The sequence below is a fragment of the Rhinopithecus bieti genome, unplaced genomic scaffold (genome assembly GCF_001698545.2).
Source record: "Rhinopithecus bieti isolate Rb0 unplaced genomic scaffold, ASM169854v2 scaffold_24392, whole genome shotgun sequence".
Taxonomy (NCBI): Eukaryota; Metazoa; Chordata; class Mammalia; order Primates; family Cercopithecidae; genus Rhinopithecus; species Rhinopithecus bieti.
Window position 1 is genome coordinate 4,349,860 of NW_016812542.1, and position 21,544 is coordinate 4,371,403.

General features: G+C 46.9%; 1 protein-coding gene across 1 annotated transcript in view; it reads right to left on the reverse strand.

Moving 5' to 3' along the window:
- The window catches only part of LMOD1 (leiomodin 1), a 62,315-nt gene extending 49,634 nt beyond the window's left edge, over nucleotides 1-12,681 (reverse strand). Inside the window, exon 1 of the mRNA XM_017896479.1 lies at nucleotides 12,102-12,681. Within this exon, the coding sequence (XP_017751968.1) occupies nucleotides 12,102-12,362 (261 nt within the window). The 5' untranslated portion in view covers nucleotides 12,363-12,681. The remainder of the gene's footprint in view (nucleotides 1-12,101) is intronic.
- Between the last annotated feature and the right edge of the window lie 8,863 nt (nucleotides 12,682-21,544).

Genomic DNA, 21,544 nt, shown 5'->3' on the forward strand with positions numbered 1-21,544 from the left:
TATATATAATATATAAAAGCAAGACTAACCTAGGGGATTAGAAATCAGGATAGGGGCTATCTTTGGAGAGGAAGCTTGGGCGGGGACAGGACTGTGGTGCTGACAACATTCAATTTCTTGTTCATTTGTGATGATTCATGAAACTCTACACTTATGTTTTGTGCACATTTCTGTAAATATTTTATATTCCAATAAAATATGTTATAAAACATTATTGTCAACTAAAATGAAATATAGACAAGGCATTAAAGAATAAAATAAAATAAAGTGAAGCTTAGAAATATTAAATGCTTGTCTGAGGCCACCCAGCTGATAAATAGTCAATTTGGGAATTAGCCCCAGGTCCCCCTGGTTTGGCTTGCAAGTCCAGCGCTTGTCCCACCACACCAGCTGTCAGTCATATGCTGGGAAGGGACCAGTGTGCTCCCTCCTTTGGGCATGGGTGGCTTTAGGGACAGAAGATCGATGCACTGGAGGTGAAAATCTACTGGATTTTCAAGCAGCTCTGGCAGCTGGCTGTTGTCTGTTGACCATTCTCATGCCAGATTTCATATCCAGAAGTACTTTCATGTTTTCTCTGCCCTCATCCAGGGAGCACTGAGCATTTTTCTTGTGACCTGAGGCTTGACCTCTGACTATTGTCATAGTCTCCTTGGTTTCTCCTCCCTTCAGATCAACTTATGGCCGCCAGTGCTGTCCTTCCAGAGCAGCACTTTGCACGTATGAGGCAAATCTCATCTTCCCATCACCACACTTATCAACCTGGCTGCATCTTGGTCCATCTCTGCTGCCTTCTCTCCTAATACAAGACATGACCACCTGCTGCTGACTCGTGACCCCTCAACTGAACTCCACCCCTTTTTGCCCCCTTTCCTGGTGTTAGAAAAGTCTCCCTGTCTACTGAATTATCCCCATCAGCCATGCTAGAATATTCCCTGTCTTTCAAAAATATCCTCCCTGATTCCACATTTATCTTCAGCTGCCACCCTACTATTCTGCTTCCCATTAGAACAAAACTGAGGAAAAAAGAGACTTGTCTAGATGCTCCATCTTCAATCCTTATCCATATTCTCTCTTTTTAGTCCACTATTCACCACAGTGAAATCATTCTTGCCAAGGTTCCAATGGCTTCCATCTTACCAATTACTGGGATTGATTATCTGTCTCACCTTATTAAACCTCTCAGCAAGAATGGATGTGGTGGAGTACATGCTCTCCTTCTGGACGTCCTTTCTCACCTGATTTGGTGAAACCACTCTGAATGTCCTCCTACCTCTCAGTCCCTTCACTGGCTCCTTCTCCTCTGCCAACACCTAAATGTGGGTATAACAAAGTGCTGGTGCCTCCACTCACATTTATTCCCCACGTGATCTCTTCCAGGCTCATGGCTTTCAGTATCATCCACTGACTGATGACTCCCAAATCTAATCTCCTGTCCCCTATTCCCACTGAGCCCCAGACTTACACAACTCCTGTCAACCCAACATTTCCCCTTGGGGGGTCTACTAAGCACAACAAACTTAACTTGTTCAAATTAGAATTCTTCACCTCCCAAAACAACTCCTTCCCTGCTGTTTCCCATGGCAGTAAAGGACATCAAATTCGGACGGTCGTGGTGGTTCACGCCTGTGATACCAGCATTTCGGGTTTTTTTAAATTGTATTTTTTTTTCGACAGTCTCACTCTTTCACCCAGGCTGGAGTGCAGTGGCATGATCTCGGCTCACTGCAACCTCCACCTCCTGGGTTCAAGTGATTCTCCTGCCTCAGCCTCCCGAGTACCTGGGATTACAGGTGCCCGCCACCACACCCAGATAATTTTTGTAATTTTAGTAGAGACAGGGTTTCACCATGTTGGCCAGGATGGTCTCGAACTCCTGACCTCAGGCGATCTGCCCGCCCCGGCCTCCCAAAGTCCTGGGATTGGCCAGGTGCGGTGGCTCACGCCTGTAATCCCAGCACTTTGGGAGGTCGAGGCAGGCAGATCACCTGAGGTCAGGAGTTCAAGACCAGCCTGGCCAACATGGCAAAACCCTGTCTCTACTAAAAATACAAAACTTATCTGGGCGTGGTGGCGGGTGCCTGTAATCCCAGCTACTCGGGAGGCTGAGGCAGGAGAATCACTTGAACCCAGAAGGCGGAGGTTGCAGCGAGCCGAGATCATGCCATTGCACTCCAGACCTTGTCTCAAAAAAAAAAAAAAAGACATCAAATTCACCCAATAGCTTAGGCGGTACTGTTCACCCCGACTCTTCTCTTTCCCCCAATGCATCAGCCAGTTTCCATTTCTCATCAAACCATCTTTGAGCTCTCACCTGAGCAACAGAAACACCCTTCTAACTGGTCTCATTTCTGCACTCTTGGCTTCCTATAGTCTATCTGAAAGCTGGCAGAATGAGCCTTTTAAAGGCATAAATTAGATCACATGTCTCCCCTACTCAAAGCACTCCAATGACTTCTCATGGCATTTAGAATAAAAAGTCAAACTCTGCTGCCCTAAAAGCCCCACGTGATCGGAACCCTGCTTACTTCCAAGGCCTCGTCTCCTCCAGCCTCCTTCCCCACTCCTCTTGCTCTAGTTATGGGGCCTGGCTTTTCCTCTGATACCCTAACCCTGCCCCCACTCCAGGGCCTGTGTCTTTGATGTTCCCTCTGCTTGGAAAGCTTTTCCCCACATCTTTCCAAGGCTAGCTCCTTCGGTCCATTTAGAATCTGCTCAAATGGGCCAGGTGCAGTGGCTCACACCTGTAATCCCAACACTTTGGGAGGCTGAAGCAGGTGAATCACCTGAGGTCAAGAGTTCGAGACCAGCCTGGCCAACATGGTGAAACCCCGTGTCTACTAAAAAAAAAAAAAAAAAATTAGCTGGGTGTGGTGGCAGGCACCTGTAATCGCAGCTACTCGGGAGGCTGAGGCAGGAGAACCACTTGAATCTGGGAGGCAGAGGTTGCAGTGAGCCAAGATCGCACCACTGCATTCCAGACTGGGCAACAGAGTGAGACTCTGTCTCAAAAAAAAAAAAAGAATCTGCTCAAATGTCACCTCTTTTGGTGGTGAAGACCCTGACTATTTTGTCAGAAGTGGTCCCCCACTGATATGGTTGGTCATAAACTCTTCCCTTAAATGGCATTACTCTTTTTAGAAGATATATGTTATATGTTACATGCACACATGCTATATATGATCTGCATATGGAAATACATATATTGTCTGTCTCACCCATTAGAATGTAACCTTGGCTAGGTAGGGTGGCTCATGCCTGTATCCCAGCATTTTGGGAGGCCAAGACAGGAGGATCACTTGAGCCCAGGAGTTCAAGACCAGCCTTGGCAACACAGGGAGACCCCAGTATCTACAAATAATTTAAAAATTATCTGGACGTGATGGCACACACCTGTAGTCCTAACTACTCGGGAGGCTGAGGCAAGAGGATCCCTTGAGCTCAGGAGGTGGAAGCTGCAGTGAGCTGAGATTGCACCACTGCACTCCAGCCTGGGCAACAGGGTAAGACTATGTCTCAACACAAACAAACAAACAAAAAACAAAAACAAAAACAAAACAGTGGCTCATGCCCGTAATCTCAGCACTTTGGGAGATCAAGGTGGGCAGATCATCTGAGCCCAGGAGTTCCACACCAGCCTGGGCAACATGGTGAAACCCCGTCTCTACTAAAAATACAAAAAAATTATCTGGACATGGTGGTGCACAACTGTAGTCCCAGCTACTCGGGAGGCTGAGGCGAAAGCATCGCTGGAGCCCAGGAGATGGAAGTTGCAGTGAGCCAAGATGATGCCACTGCACTCCATGCTGGGGAACAGAGTGACACCCTGTCTCAAAAACAAACAAATAGAATGTAACCTCTATGAGGGCAAGAACTTTGTCTATCTTGTTCACTACTCTATCCTGGTATTTAGAAAGTACATAATAGGAACTCTAATAAGAGCTGGCGAAATAATGATTTAATGGAGTCCTCCTCCCTCCTTGTAAACATAAAGCATGATTCATGAATTCTGTGTATAAAAAGAATGAAGAGAATGGGAATGAGAGGGGCAGATAGGGGTGAAGGGAAGGGAGGAAACTAATGTTCACGGGCCTTTACTACTAGGTGTCCAAGCCAGCACTCTGCTTAGTGCTTTATGTGGATTATTTTGCTGAAACCTCATAACTATCCTATGAAAAACCATTGTAATTTCCTTTTTTTTTTTTTTTTTTTTTTTTTTTTGAGACAGAGTTTTGCTCTTGTCGCCCAGGCTGGAGTGCAGTGGCGCCGTCTAATCTCACCACAACCTCTCCCTCCCGGGTTCAAGAGATTCTCCTGCCTCAGCCTCCCAAGTAGCTGGGATTACAGGTGCGTACCACTACGCCCGGCTAATTTTGTATTTTTAGTAGAGACAGGGTTTCTCCATGGTGGTCAGGTTGATCCTGAACTCCCAACCTCAGGTGATCCGCCTGCCTCGGCCTCCCAAAGTGCTGGGATTACAGGCTTGAGACACCGCACCCGGCCGTAATTTCCATTTTATAGGTGAGGAAACTCAGGCTCCAAGAGGTGAAGTCGCTTGTTTGGGTCATACAGCCAGCAACCAGCAGAGCAGGATCTGCACCCCGGTCTAGCTGGCCCGAGGAGACTATTCTAACCACTAGACTCATATATTCTGCACTCAGATCTTCGTTGGGAATTTCTGCCCGAGGATGCAGCACCTTTCACTTGCCAGGCTCGGGGGCAGGGGTCCTGCCAGCCCTGCTGGCTTGATCTGGAAGGAAGGCCGATTGAAGTAACAATCGGAAGGCGCCTGAGGGCTGTCCAGGAGAGGGTGGTGGAGGGGTGTGGGAACAGGAGGTGCTTCTATTCCTAGCTGTTTGTAAACAGCATCCCGACAACCCGGCTTGTCCTTTCTGCAGTGGGCCCCAGGGACAGCTGAAACCAAGTTCGCCCAAAGCAGCCTTGGCTTTTCTGAGCTTGTGCTGGGGTGGAAGCCTGCAGACAAGGAGAATCCACCTCGAAAGCTTCTCCTAATCTCCTTTCACTCTGCCTTTTTCCAACCCAGAAACTCAGTTTGGGCCCCTGAGCCTGGGATATCAAATAAATTCGGCAGAAGCTCATAGAAATCAGGTGGCTGGGGCCAGGCAGCGAGTAATTATATAAGCCCTGCCTCCCTGCTTTCCTTCCTCCCCTTCCCCTCTCTCTTTGTCATTCCTTCACTCCCACTGGTTTTGTTTTGATTTTTTTTTTAAACTTCATGAGAGATAAAATAATGTCGATTTGGCAGATACACGGGTACAAACTCTGAAGAGTGAGGAATGAAGGTCTCTCATGATGTGCCAAACACTTTCAATGCCTCATCCTATTTAATCTTCACTATAACCCTTCAAGGGTGATTGTATCATCCCCACTTGACAGGTAAAGTAATTGGGCCTCAAGAAGCTATGTTAATGAGATAGCATTGATAAAGCCTTTGGCACCAGAAGGCACTCAATCAAGTTAATGTTCTGTCTTCCTTGGGTAACTTATTCCAGGTCACTGGATCAGTAAGGGGCAGGAGCAGAATTCAAACCTGGACCTATCAGATTCCAGACACCCATGGACTTTCTGTCTCACCATACCACCCAAACACTAACAAGCCGTTGGGGGAACTGATGAACCGAATGGAGACCACTGCTCTTTTGCTGGTTATACAAAAGTGGTCCAATAAAAAAGGAAGGGCCTGATCTGGAAAGGCCTGCATTCTATGGCTCAGGATATTCCTGTTTATCCAACTTTGTAGGCATGCAAATATCAGCATCGCCTCTCCTGTCCCCCATGCATGCTGCTGTGTGTTGTTCCTCTGTTCCTGCTGTGTGTGTGTGTGTGTGTGTGTGTGTGTTTATACACATGTGTATAGATTGCCTATCTCTCGGTGAGATTCATACGGGCTCTGCACACTGTGGGACCAGCTGTAGATACGGTCTGACAAGGATACTCTAAAGTCTCCTGGAGGGGAGAAAGAGAGACTGAAGGAGGATAGACAGATAAGACCAGGGCTTTGACCTCACCTTCTTGTCCCAGCCTGGGGACCATGAAGCTCCCAGAAACCCTGAAGCCTCCAGCCTTCTCTGATGCTGGGAGCAACCTCCACTTGGTTAGTAGGACTCAGATCCCACCTCTCTCAACCATCTATATCCCGCTCTCACTGGTGAGTCATCTTATTTTACAAGTGCTCCTTGGTCCTGTCTATCTGTCCTGCCTCCCTCTTGCAGTTTCCATCCACCCAAGCTCTTTTTTTTTTTTTTTTTTTGACACAGAATCTTGCTCTGTTGCTAGGCTGGAGTACAGTGGCACGATCTTGGCTCACTGCAACCTCCACCTCCTGGGTTCAAGGGATTCTCCTGCCTCAGCCTCCTGAGTAGCTGGGACTACAGGCGTGTGCCAACACATCCAGCTAATTTTTGTATTTTTAGTAGAGACGGGGTTTTACCATGTTGGCCAGGCTGGTCTCGATCACTTGATCTCTTGATCTGCCCGCCTCGGCCTCCCAAAGCACTGGGATTACAGACGTGAGCCATCGCACACAGCCCAGCCAAGCTCTTATACCTACTGTCCCAGTAAGGAGAAGGCAGGCACCCAGAGGGCAGCACTGAGGGGGAGAGCAGGCACTAATGCCTCACTTGCTCAAAATTCTTTTTATTTTTATTTTTTTTTTGAGATGGACTTTTTTTTTTGACCCTGTCAGCCAGGCTGGAGAGCAGTGGCTCAATCTCAGCTCACTGCAACCTCTGCCTCCCGGGTTCAAGTGATTGTCCTGCCTCAGCCTCCCAAGTAGCTGGACTACAGGCATGCGCCACCACGCTTGGCATTTTTTTTTTTTTTTTTTCTGAGACAGAGTTTTGCTCTTGTTGCCCAGGCTGGAGAGCAATGGTGCATCTCAGCTCACTGTAACCTCCATCTCCCGGGTTCAAGCGATTCTCCTACCTCAGCCTCCTGAGTAGCTGGGATTACAGACATGCGCCGTCACGCTTGGCTAATTTTGTATTTTTAGTAGAGAAGGGGTTTCTCCATGTTGGTCAGGCTGGTCTTGAACTCCCGGCCTCAGGTGATCTGCTTGCTTCAGTCTCCCAAAGTGCTGGGATTACAGGTGTGAGCCACCACGCCCGGCCATTTTTTTTGTATTATTAGTAGAGATGGGGTTGCACCATGTTGGCCAGGCTGGTAAAATTCTTTTTTTTTTTAATCTAATTTTTAACCTTTTAGAGATGGGGTCTTGCTATGTTGCCCAGGCTGGTCTTGAGCTCCTAAGCTCAAGCGATCCTCCTGTCTCAGCCTCTCAAAGTGCTGAGATTACAGGCATTAGCCACCACACCTGCCCTCAAAATTCTTTAAATATTACATACATACAGAAGAAAACATATGAGTAAGAACAATATTTAAAACAAACACCTGTGGATTGTACCACCTAGTTTAAGAAACAATCAGTTGCTTTTTCAAACTCTGGATAGAGGCAGTTTCAAGTTTCAGGGAGAGATTTTAACAGAGTCTAGCCCTCTCCGGTGCCTGCTTTTCCCTCCCTGGGTCAACAGGCCCCCATCACCTCTTCTGCCCTCTCCACCCTAGCCTCCAGGGCTATTTTGGGTGTGTACCAGTTGGGGTTAATCTCCTTAAGCGTTGAGCCGTGCTGCTCAGTGCACTCCTGATAAGTCTCAGCCCTCTGCAAAGGGCATTCTGAGGTTTAGGCCGCCGACCTCGGGCCTTCCCAGCCCTGTAGAGAGATACCCTGGACACTGAACTGTGAACTAGAACCGACGGGGGAGGGGGCTGCAGAGGCTGTGCAGGCAGTGGGAGGGGAAGGTCAGGAGGGCTCAGGCCCAGCAGCCGCTATTAGTGGGGTGCTTCGGGTTTGCTTCTCAAGTTTACCTCTAGGGAGAGCTTTCCTCCACCCCACCCCCCAGCTCAGCTGCCCCTGCCCCTGGCTGGGTACAGGCGCTAATCCCCAGCCCCTGGTAACACCAGGGAGAGGGGAGGGGGAGGCAGGCTGGAGATTTTCTTTCCCACTTGGGAAGGAAAGAGGACACACAAGTTGACCGGTTGGGATCTGGTTCCTGAAACCTGAGGCAAGGACAAGAGGTTCACTGAACCGTTGGCTATACGCTTGCCCAGGGGCTTTGTCTTCTACCTGGGCTGAAGGAGAGGTTCCCGGATGATCAGGGTGGAGCTACACTGGCTGACAGGTCTGGCCCTTTAAAGGGAGGGAGAGAAGCTGGGGTCAATTCTTCCAAGTCCCACCTCTACCCTCCCCAATCCCCTGCTAACATTCACTCAAAACAGAGGCTGAAGGCCTGCTGTGTGCTGGGCCCTGAATTTGCATTTTGCCCTCCAAGTCACACAAGATACAAAAGTGATGTCCCAAGGGCTTTGGTACAGACTGGTATTGGAACGCTCCGACCAGGTGCCTGACTGGAAGACTACCTGAAGGAAGTGGTGCCTGAGATAGGCAGGACAAATAGGAGTTGACCTGGAAGAGGCATGGGTGGAATATTCATGAAAAAGATGGTTAAACAATCAGGAGGATCTCTGGAGTATCCCATCCCATGGAGGGAGCCCCTGGAAGGAGAAGCAGGCCAAGGGCCCTCCCACAGCCTAGACTCACTTTGTGCAATAGCCAGAGTATGCATCTTGGGGCTCTCCTTCTAGGGAAAAGACAGACCTTAAGACTGTCTTAAGGCCGACCTCCCACTATTGGTTTCTTTCTTTCTTTTAATTTTATTATGAAAATTTTCGAACATACATACAAAAGTAGAAAAAATAATATAATGAACACCCATGTAGACTCATCACCCAGCTTCAACAATTGTCAACTGGTGGCCAATCTTGTTCTATCTATACCCCCATCCAGATTATTTTAAGGCTAATTCCCAAAGCCAATAAATTTTTCCCATAAATATTTATGTATTTATGTCTAAAAGAGAAGAATCCTTTACAAAGTATATCTGCAACACCATTATCACACTTAAAAGAAATTAACAGAAAGTCCTTAACGGCATCCAGTATCTAGTCAGGATTTACTTTCCCTAATCCACACTTAGTTTTAATAATTATGTTCCTACTCGTGGGGGTGGGGAGGTGAACATTTGACAGAAGACTATTATTTCAGCCAATATAAGAATTTGTGGTCTCTACTCTGTAACTGATGGTTCTATACGTGTGTGTTTCGTACAGAATCTAATTAGATTACAATTTTTTCAGGGCAGGGACTGACATTACTGTCTTTTTTGCACCCTAGTATGGCAGCGAGGAAGAAGCACTGATCTCAACTAATTAGCTGTGTGACTTTGGGAAGGTTATTCAACCTCTCTAAGAAAAAATAGGAATAAAAATACCCATCTCCCAAGAATTGTGAGGTTTAAAGAAAAGGTGAACACGCTCGGCATGTAGAAGGTTCTTAGTAAATGATCATCTTGCTTTACTCTCTGTTTCAACCACTTTTCAGTTCTTCACAGGGAGTGAAGGCCACCATCAGTGAGGGCTGCAGCCAGGCCATCAGCCTGGAGTCCACCTGCCCCCAGCACTGTGCTGTGTGTGTAGTGTTGGTGGTCCCCACCCTGAGCACCCAGGGGTTGCTTGTTTACTTGGGCCACTCATTAAACTGACAGGTGAGGCTTGCACAGTCCTCAGGAGACTGAGGGAAGAGAGGAGCTGGGCAGGAGTAGAGATTTCCTTTTGGCCCACTTCACCAGTTTCTGGGTTCCCTGACTCAAATGAAATAATAATTTCATAGCTGGCCTTTATTGAGTGTTTATGACACGCCAAGCTCTGTGCTAAGTGCTCTACCGCAGTACCCCTTTTAGTATTCACAACCCTGTGAGATGGGTACTACTATCCGTATTTTGTAGGTGATGAAACTGAGACTTAAATTAGATAACTTGTGACTTACACAGAGACACCGTTACTCAAACGAGGTTTTTCTGATACTTAAATCCAAGTTCTTGGCCACACACTCACTATTTTGCTAATGGTGCTAAAGAAGCCACCTTCTAGGGTTCATTCTCACCCAGATTTATAGAGATGACTTCTGCCCAGGTTCAGCATGCACCCTAAACTCCAGCCAGCCATTATGCCAATGTACGTCCTTGGACAGGGTGAGAAAGAGTGAGGGGATCAGAACAGCCTACATCCACAAGGGAAAACCGGACCTAAAAGCATCTCCTTACATCAAGGATGTGCACACACACACACACTTCTATTCCTTGACTCGGGCTCTGTCCACAGAGCCAAGTGTGGGCCTGGCAGGGGTGAGGGAGGTGAGGCAGGGGAGGAGATGCTTGTCACCGTATTAACTGGCTGAAGAAAAAGTCTATGATAGTGAAATTTCCAGGAACATGAGAATCCTTCACACTCCTGCTTGTGATTAGACTGCTTTGTTTGACTTCAGCCTTAGGAGTACCTTTCTGAGCACCGGAAGCTATTGGATACATGGTAGTCATGGGCCCAGAGCCTGTGACTGGGAGTAGGGAAGAGCAGAGCCAATGATTTCCAGGGGTGCCAAAGCCTCTGGCTGCATTTCATTTCTTTCTGTATGATTCCTGATAGCTGTGTTGAGGTATGGGGCTCTCACAGTAAGTGCTACCACTTTTTCTGTAAATGTTTTGGTTTTATTCATCATTATCATAGCTGCATCCGGGGCAACCACTGTGTATACAGGATAATAAATTCCTGAGCCTCCTGGCTTCTCTCCCTCCTCCCTCCTTCTCCCTCTTCTTGGCCAAGGCTTAAACATAGGTGGTGGAGGAGGGGTGGTAGGGACAGAGACAGAGTTCCAGCTCCTCTTTGCCTCACCCCCTTCCCTCTTCCTCCCTTCTTTCCCATTGCTACACTAAAGGAGTCAGGGCTGTGTCCACCAATATGCTCTGTGACTAGCAGTCAACACAATTTCATACCCAGCCACACATGCCACACACATTTTAGATTATAATGTTCCCATTCTCAGTTCCTCTGTGAGAATGTGCATGTCATTTGAAGCTCTGTGCCTCAGTTTTCATAGAAGTAAAACAAAAAGCAAGAATTGAGACTGATCTTTTTCTTGCAAGAATTCACATGTAATGGATAATGTACAAGAGATGTGGCTGAGTAAGAGAACTAGAACAAAGACTTGAACAATTTTCCTATGCAACACTCTTTCCCATGGACAAAGGGATCCCACAAAGTCATATTCCATTGGAGGCTAGTTTGTCCAAGGAAAACTCACATATAAATGCAAAAGTGAAAAAAAAAAAAAAAATTCCTCCATGCCAACTAAGGAAAACAGAAAGCAAGTTGTGCTTGAGCCCATCGTAGGTGTGGGCAGATGCTTCCAAAACCGTCACCCCTTTTCCTTCCTCTATGAATATCTTCATCCCCCAGCAAAGTGGCCTCCTTAGATGGTAAAAGAGTTAATTACCAAAAAGAGAGCATGCTCCCTCCAGAGGCTTCTCTGGAGAGTGCAAAACAAAACAAAACCAAAACCAACTAACCACAACAAAAAACATCTTCCCTGGGAATAAATTTGAAGCTATCGGGTCTTTAAGCCACATCTCCCAGGCACAGACTCCTTCCTGGTCCCTGTCTCCCTTTGCTTTGGGAAACTCATTTACTCCCAAGCCTCCTGAAATGATCCATGTGCCGTGAGATGCCCATAGGGGTGGGACTTGAAAATGAGTTTTCTCCCACAAAAAAAAAGGCTTAGCTTTGTCTTTTGGGTGGCTGACAGGAGACATAAAGTATCACTCTATCTTTTTATGCCTCCTCACAATAGGATGGAATTAGTGGAGAAAAACAAAGGTATTGTGGGACCAGGATGGAGTCAATTTGACAATGGACTCTTCAAGGACACCTTCCAGCTCCCATTCTACTAGTAGCTCTATTTGATTTTGTGGGATGTTGTGTTCCTCCAACATATCCAACTTCTGCTTATAAAACAGAAATTAGGAGTAAGAGATTTGTACTGCTAATACAGTGGATAATCATCAGTTCTGAAGCATTAAAATCCTTTGCCAACAAGAACATTTCTTCTAAGGAAGGAAGCATCCTAATCATGAAGCCAGGGTCTCCAGCCCTCCCCTGTCTCCCTCCTCCCCTCCAGGGCTGTGCTCACTCACATCCATGGACATCTCCCTCTGCATAAGTTTCTTGGTCTCCTTTTCACAGAAGTTGAGCATGGCCTCCCGGTTGTACACACCCGTGGACTGTTTCTCTGTCTGGTTTCTCTGCCGCAGCCCCACCGGAACACTCCCGTCTGGGTCCACCACGTCCAGCTCCTTCTCCAACTCCTCCATCTCCTCGGGAGACAGCGTCTCCAGCAGGCTGTCGATGTCGGGGTCTTCACTCACCTGCCGGCGATATTTGGCTACCCTAGACATCTTGGCAAAATGGGCTGTGGCTGCCAGGGGCTATCAGAGTCCTGGTGGGCAGGGAAGGGAGAGGGGTGAGCTGATCTGGATGCAGGGAGTGGGCTGAGGAGCAAACCCCCGGCTGGTCGAGGACTGCAGCTCCTTGGCCCTTCTGTGCTACAGGTGCTGAAGTGTTCACTGGAAGCAGCAGCCTCCCTGCAGCCCAGGGCTAGTGGACCCCGGCTGGACTAATCAGCAGCCAATAAGACCCAACAACTGCTGGGCCCAGAGAGGAGAAGCCAATCCCTAAGCTGGGGGCGGTCCTACCTCGCTGTCAGAGCTGTTTGAAACTTGAGGACATTCCAGGGAATCTTGGAGCGCTGCGTGACCAAATTTAGTACAGAGCAGTTTAGCCTTTTAAAGACAAGGGGCCATGCAATGAGAAAAAGATACAAAAATGCGTAGGCTGGCAGAAGCAGATCACAGCCACGGAGAGCCAGACAAGAAGGACGAGGCCATGAGGGCCGGTGAACTGCCGGACCCAGGCACGTTCAAGAGCGTATTTTACTACTCCATCACCGTGTGGACGTATGGCTGTGGTCAATGTGTGCTTCATGGACTTCCTTCTACAGTATTTGGTAATGTGCTGGGGGACTCCCAGGTGTATACAGCTCCAGGAAAGGCTAGATTCAAGATGGGGAGCTGTTACTCCTAACCCCCTGCCTACCCATTTTCTTTCTACCCAGGTTCTGCCAAGGAGGACTTGAAGGCTGAGCATCAGAGGCTCCAGGGTCCTTTGGCCATTTCTTAAGAGAGAGACAGAAAGACAAAGTTAGAGATAGAGATAGCTAGGCAGGAGAGAGAGAGAGAGAGAGAGAGAGAGAGAGAGAGAGAGAGAGAGAGAATAAATCCTCACTGTGTACCAAAACTGAAAACTGGCAGGTTGTTTGGGAAAGAGAGAAGGATCTGCAAAAGTTGGGAAACTCTTAAAGGGCTGTCACTTTCCATGAAGTTCCAAGGCTCTTGGGAAGAGGGTTCAAACCTCCCCCTGTTGTCATCTGTTTCTTCCTCTGCTGGGCATCTGCAGACAGACCTCCTTTGGGAGCACAGAGGCAGGTAACCACCCACATATAAATCCAGAGCACAATTTAGTATGTCTTCAGGGAAGGAGAATTCTGGGCCGTTGGGAGAGATATGATTGCAACAGGTCTGGCATGTTTCATAGAAGGGCTTTCCACTGCTCATCCATCATGCTGCCCTGCACAAGTCACAGAGACATTCAATCCCCTGCCCCCCTCCCTCCTGCCACAAAATCCCTTCTAGAAGCTCTGGTGTAACCCATCAGGGTAGATGCTTCGATCTTTCCTGGCGTCTTTCCATCCTAAGCCAGAGAGAGACAGTCACTTGATCAGCATTTGCTGAGTCCAGGGATCGTCTGGGACTAAAACTTGGCTGTGCCATTTAATGTCCACTAGTTCAACTTTAGGTTAAGGCTGAAGAGGAGAATGGTGCCCACTGCGGGGACTGAAGGACAGAGGGAAGGCAGGCAGACTTGATGGGAAAAGTGGAAGAAGACTTTAGGGAAACCTGGGGGTTGTCACTTTAAGAGTCAATAGCCAATTTATTGGTCAGTCGTAGGTATATATTTATTGAGTGATTTATTGAGTGCCTGTTATATGTCAGGCATTGCTCTAAGAGCAAGAGATATAACTAAAGATACAAAATCAGGCCAGGTGCAGTGGCTCATGCCTGTAATCCCAGCACATTGGGAGGCCAAGGTAGGAGGATTGCTTGAGTCCAGGAGTTCAAGAACAGGCTGGGCAACATAATGAGACCCCCCATCTCTCAAAAAAAAAAAAAAAAAATTAGCCTGATGTGGTGGTGAGCATCTGTTGTCCCAGCTACTCAGGGGGCTGAGGTGGGAGGATTGCCTGAGGCCCGAAGGTTAAGGCTGCAGTCAGCTGTGATCATGCTACTGTACCCCAGCCTGGACAACAGAGCAAAAACCGATCGAAAGAAAAAGAAAGAAAGAAAGGAAAGAAAGAAAGGAAAGAAGGAAGGAAGGAAGGAAAGGAAGGAAGGAAGGAAGGAAGGAAGGAAGGAAGGAGGAGGAGGAGGGAGGGAGGGAGGGAGGGAGGCAAGCACAGGGGCTATGGGAAAACACAACAAGAGGATACTGGATAGAAGTATGATTTAAAACAATGAAGAGCTGGGCCTTTAAGAGCCAACAGACCAGCATTTGGTCCTCATATTGCTACTTACAGGCCATGTGACTCGGGCAAGCTACCTTCTTTTCTGAAACTTGAGTTCATCATCTGTAAAATAAGGACAACTGTTATACCAATCTTGTATAATTGTTGTCAATATTAAATTAGGTCCTACACATGAAAACATTCATTGATATACCTAGTACATCGTAAACACCATATTTATTAGTAATTATTATAATTATTTATTTATTTATTTTGAAATGGAGTTTTACTCTTATTGCCCAGGATGGAGTGCAATGGCACGATCTTGGCTCACTGCAATCTCTGCCTCCCAGGTTCAAACAATTCTCCTGGCTCAGCCTCTCAAGTAGCTAGGATTACAGGCATGCGCCACCACACCCAGCTAATTTCTGTATTTTTAGTAGAGATGAGGTTTCACCATGTTGGTAATGCTGGTCTCGAACTCCCGACCTCAGGTGATCCGCCGGCCTCGGCCTCCCAAAGTGCTGGGATTACAGGCATGAGCCACCGCACCTGACTATAATTATTTATTTACTCTTGTCCTGGGTTCTTTTCTTCCCATCCCACCTTTTCGCTCATCTTTTTCTTTCAACAGTAAACACCCTCTAAATACACACACACACACACACACACACACACACACACTCTCACCTGGTTCTCATTCATTCATTCATTCATTCAAACATTTATTCAGATACTACTATTTATATAGCATCCTGCCAGGCACTACAACATTGTCATTACAACATTGTTATTCTCCTAAACATGTAAAATTCAATGGAGTAAAGAAAAAAAAATAACTACACTGTAAGGCAAAGTGAAGCAAGCTAGAGAGGTACAAGGAGTCTTGTAGAAAGGTACAACTGTTAAAAACCCAGTGGAAGACACACTGATTTTACGGGGAGGAGTCAGGGTGGTCATCTCAGAGGGCATAACAAAGGGTTTGAGCCGCGCTGGAGTGGGCTTTTAGTTAGGTACGTTGAGTGGACATGGCACTCCCTATGCTCACCCCCTCCCTCGGTACCCTCTTTGGGTCAGCTGGCCTTCACCCTCAGTGTTGCCTAGAAAAAAGCATCATCTTGGGTCCCTGGCTCTGGGACCTCAGCCAACCTCTAGTCTCCCAGTCAGCTGAAAGCAACTCTCTTTCTGGTTTCCAGGAACTCTTTCTCAGACTTTTTGCCAAAAATATTCACTGGTCCCTGAGGAGGAGTCAGGGCCTAAAAGCAAATCATTACCTTCAGCCCCAGGGTTAGCCCTGTACCATCTGGTTTCAGTGGTTTTCTTTTTTGGGCCCAGTGGTCTCTGGTCCAGGAAGGCACTCAAAAAAATAAATCCATAGCTTTCAAATGTAAAGGGCAGGACTCATGCCTCCTAACCAAAGGTTTCTACACATTAACCCCGGTATCTTCTCTGCGTCAGGCCTCCCAATTCCAAATCGCTGGTTCCTCTGACATGACTCAGTCAGAAGCTTTTTACTCCCTGGAGCCCCAAGGGCTCCCTGAGACTGCTCACAGACTCCAAAAGTCTTCCCTTGAGAGGCATCATGGCTGGAGCTGGAGGATTTGGGAACCCAGAGGCCAGGGAGTACAGCCACCTCCAGCCCCTACAATGAGAGGCCACTGCCCGACCCACTCTGTAGGGACCACTGGTTGTTCCAGCTCAGAATCCAATTCCACCTCAAACAAATCCATCCTGGATATCAGGGGACCCTGGCATGGTCTATTCCCCAGAGGAAAACAAGCACTGTTGTGGCTAGAGGGATGGGGAGAAAAAAGAAGGAAAAGAGACTTAAAGCTTCAGTCAAAATATGTGGTGCAAGGTAGGGGGGAAGAATGGGGATCCAGAACCAATTTAATCAATGCTTAGGTGGCTCTCAGCTGGGCTGAATGACCCCAGGAAAGTCACATTTTCAGGAATATAGGGTGGCAGTATAGTATAGCAGATAAGACTACAGGCTCTGAAGTCAAATGACAGGGGCTCAAATCTGAAATATGTGACCTTAAGTAAGTTATTTAACCTCTCTGAGCCTTAGGCAATGGAAAATGAGGAAATTAAGAGCATCTACAAGCTGGGTGCAGTGGTGTGTGTCTGTAGTCTCAACTAGGGGTGCTGAGGCGGAAGGATTGCTTAAGCCCAGGATTTTGAGTCCAGCCTAGGGAAAATAGTGAGACTTGTCTCTTAAACAAAAACAAAAACAAAAACAAAAAAACCTGGACCTGGCATGATGGCTTATGCTTGTAATCCCCACATTTTGGGAGGCTGAGAAGATAGGAGGAATGTTTGAGGCCAGGAGTTCAAGACGAGCCCAGGCAACAGAGTGAGACCCCATCTCTTAAAAAAAAAAAAAACCTTGTCCAGACACAGTGGCTCACATCTGTAATCCCAACACTTTGGGAGGCCGAGGTGGGCTGATCACTTGAGGCCAGGAGTTTGAAACCAGCCTGGTCAATATGGCAAAACCCCGTCCTTAGTAAAAAATACAAAAATTAGGCGGGCGCGGTGGCTCAATCAAGCTGTAATCCCAGCACTTTGGGGATGCTGAGGACAGGCGGATCACGAGGTCAGGAGATCGAGGGACCATCCTGGCTAAATGGTGAAACCCGCTCTATAAAAATACAAAAAACTAGCCGGGCGACATGGCAGAGCGCCCGTTTAGTTCCAGCTACTTTGGGAGGCTGAGCAGGAGAATGGCGTAAACCGGAGGGCGGAGCTTACAGTGAGCTGGAGATATGGCCACTGCACTCCAGCCTGGGCGACAGAGCGAAACTCCGTCTCAAAAAAAACAAAAAAAACAAAAATTAACCGGGCTTGGTGGCACACACCTGTAATTCCAGCTACTCAGGAGGCTGAGGCACAAGAACACCTGAACCTGGGAGGCAAAGGTTGCAGTGAACCAAGATCATGCCACTGCACTCCAGCCTGTGACACAGCAAGACTGTCTCAAAAAAATAATAATAACAAGAATAAAATAATCTAAAAATTAAAAAAGCCCTAATTCACAGTTATGGAATTATTAAACATATTAAATAAGATAATGCACACAAAGTACTTAACAGCATCAGACATATTTTAAGCACTCACTAATGCTTGCTACGTAGTTAAATTATATAGCTATACGTATGTGTATATACACACAAAGATCAATAGATATGCTGACATGGAATGACTATGGCAGGGTCCTGAAAGAGATCATGAAAGACAGAAGTTTTCACATTGGTTCTTTCCTTTTGGGGGATGCTGACAGTTTCCCTAGAAGGCAGCAGACTTTGCCTCTGGGAGCAAGCCACTAGCCTGGCCCAACACTCTTGAGATGAGCAGAAACGGACAGAGGAGAGCTCGAGACAGAACACAGGCCAGACTAATGTCTTCCTGAGAGGAAAGCAGTGGGAGGAAAAAGGGGGCAGCAAAGAAACAAGAGATTGCCTCCTTCACCTCCACCAATGTTACTTAGGCTAAAACCCCTCTGTCTACCAAATCAGCCCTGGTCACAAACTAAAACCCCAAACCCAACAGGAGGCTTACTTATCCATGCCAATCTGAATTTCTCCACGACATGGACCAGGTGGGACTGTGGATTTGGTGCCATGTACATGACCTACGACTTGGTGGATGGAGTTCCTTAGACCACGGCAGCCTCTGGCTCAAGGGAGCTCAATCTACTGAGTACCTAGACCACATGGGGCTCTAGCAGCAGTCCTATCTTGAGCCCAGAACAGTAACTTTCAATAGAATATACACTGGTATATTGAATCCGAAGTTCAAACTCCCCTCACCTTTATGGTGAGTTTTCTGTCAAGGACCTCCACTGCTTTCTTCTATTATGCCTTTGTATCATTGACCATTCCATCAGTGAGGGCCACCACAGTCCCTCGGAATTATTTAAGACTCACTAGGGGGACAGTAGAGTAGCAATCCTTCTAATCCTTTCAAAAGGTTTCTTTTGACCCCTTTTCAAAAGGTTTCTTCACTTAGCACCCTGGAACCAAATGGAAGTGATTATTTTTGAGGAGATGTGACATCTTCCTCCTGGGCCTTGCCTAGCCAAAAATGTTATCTGTTGCAATTAGAAGACAGCAAAGAGTGAGAAGTCTCTTTGCTCAAAGTTTCTTTGGCCGCTGGAGCAGGGCTTCCCAGAGCAGTAAACTCCTTTAGGATAGGGACTGTTGGAATTAAATGAGCTGGAGAACTACAACCTGGAAACTGGACTTCAGCTTTGCAAACTCGGAAACTCATTATCACTGTGATGGTTAATTTGATGTGTCAACTTGAGTGGGCCATATGTGCCCAGATTAAATGTTGTTCTGGGTGTGTCCCTGAGGATGTTTCCAGATGAGAATAGCATTTGAATTGGTAGACTCAGCAATGTAGATTGCCCTCCTCAGTGTGGTTGGGCATTGAAAAGGCAGAGGAAAGAATTTGCCCCTCTTTTCCTGCCTCACTATTGAGCTGGGATATCTCATTTCACCTTCTCCTGCCCTCAAACTGAGATTTACATCATCAGCTCCCCTGGTTCTCAGGCCTTTGGACTTGGACCGAACTGCATCACTGACTTTCCTCCATCTTCAGCTTGCAGACACAGATTATTGGACTTCTCAACCTCCATAATCATGTGAGCTAACTACTCATAATAAATAAATAAATAGGCTGGGCGCGGTGGCTCATGCCTGTAATCCCAGCACTTTGGGAGGCCGAAGCAGGCGGATCACGAGGTCAGGAGTTCGAGACCAGCCTGGCCAATATGGTGAAACCGTCTCTACTAAAAATACAAAAATTAGCCAGGCATGGTGGTGCGCACCTGTAGTCCCAGCTATTCAGAAGGCTGAAGCAGAAGAATCACTTGAACCTGGGAGGCGGAGGTTGCAGTGAGCCAAGATCGCGTCACTGCACTCCAGCCTGGGCGACAGAGTGAGACTCCAACTCAAAAACAAATAAATAATTATATATATTGGCATATATATATATATACATATAGAGAGAGAGAAAGAGACAAACAGAACCAGAAGGATATATATATATATATTTGCACACAATAGGATATATATATGTGTGTGTATATATATCCTCTTCGTTCTGTTTCTCTGGAGAACCCTGACTATTCCTGGTGATTTAGTCAAAATAACTGACCTCACAAGAGGCAGATTCATAAGCCAGTATTAACTACCAAGTGGAGAAGAATAGTTATAAACACAGGCCAGGGAATTCTCTCCTATATCGAAATCTATTCAGAAGCCAAATAAAAAGAAGATTGCATAATAAATACGGAATAAGAACAAAGGGAGGTAGCTAGAGCTAAGGGATATTTTATCTGTGTCCTGCTGAGACCAGAAAAAATATCCTTGCCCCATGAGAGTGCAAACCTCTAGTTACTAAAATATTTATACCCACCAGGTCTTCAGTGCTGACTATACATCAGATTCTTGCCCTCTGAATTCCTCCATGTCCCCTCTCCCACATTCTCTCTTCAGCCTGTACAATAGAGTTAACTATTCTTAATTACAGTCACATTCTGAGCGCGTCTTCTCCAACTTACACACCCAAATCAGACGACTAGTATGAACCATTCTCACATGCAAGACACATTTATTGATAATCTTTAGTTCCATGGAGGGTTCGATTCATCTGCTTACTTTATTTCCAAGCTTTTGGAGAGACCCTCACTCCTCTTTGCAGTCTTCCTTTATTTATTCATTTATTTATTTATTTGAGATGTAGTCTCACTCTGTCGCTCAGGCACAATCTTGGCTCACTGCAACCTCCACCTCCCAAGTTCAGGCGATTCTCCTGCCTCCGCCTCCTGAGTAGCTGGGATTACAGGCACCACGCAGGGCTAAATTTTGTATTTTCAGTAGAGACTTTGTTTCAACATGGTGGTCAGGCTGGTCTCAAACTCCTGACCTCGTGATCTGCCTGCCTCGGCCTCCCAAAGTGCTGGGATTACAGGCATGTGCCACTGCGCCCAGCCTCCTCCATTATTTATGACATTGACTTTTCCGTAAAATAAATATATACATATTTTAAATTCAATTACAAACGTACAGAATGGAGAGGAGCACTTTAACAGCCATCACATGATTGGGATTTTGTTGACAGTAAATTAAAAGCTCCATGGGTCCCCGCCTTTTTTTTGATAGTGTCTCACTCTGTCACTAGAGTGCAGTGGCATGATCACAGCTCCCTGCGGGCTAGACCTCCTAGGCTCAAGCAATCTTCCCGCCTCGGTTTCCTGAATAGCTAGGGCTACAAGTGCGTGCCACTACGCCTGGCCTGGTCCCCATAAGTCCCCTCTTCTCCGAGCCAACTTCACCCCTTCTGGTCATCATTAGTGGAGAGGCCTGTGAGAGGTCAATGTCTCTGAAATCGAGGGCTCCAAATTGGTCATGGCTCTCCAGATGGCCCAGTTTGTTTCATTTCACAAACATTTACTGAGCATCTACTACATTCCAGGCACTGTGGTTATTATAAATCACTGAGACATTGTTTGCCCTAAAGGAGCTACCTGTATTTGGTAACCGCTTCACAATACGTGACGAATAAGATAGCACTAATCCACATTTGACAGCAAAAGTACCAAAAAAGAAAGAAAGAAAAAGAAGAGAGAGAAAGAAAAGAAAAGAGGTGAGAGAAAGAGGGTGGATGCGGTGGCTCACGCCTGTAATCCTAGCACTTTGGGAGGTCGAGGTGGGCGGATCACGAGGTCAGCAGTTCGATCCAGCCTGATCAACATGGCGAAACCCTGTCTTTACAAAAAAAAAAAATACATTTAGCGGGACCTGGGGGCGCGCGCCTGTAATCCCAGCTACTCAGGAGGTTGAGGCAGGAGAATGGCTTGAACCCGGGAGGCGAAGGTTGCAGTGAGCGGAGATCGCGCCGCTGCACTCCAGCCTGGGCGATAGAGCCAGACTCCGTCTCAAAAGAAAAGAAAAGAAAAGAAAAGAAAAGGAAAAGAAAAGGAAGGGAGGAAGGGAGGCAGGGAGGGAGGGA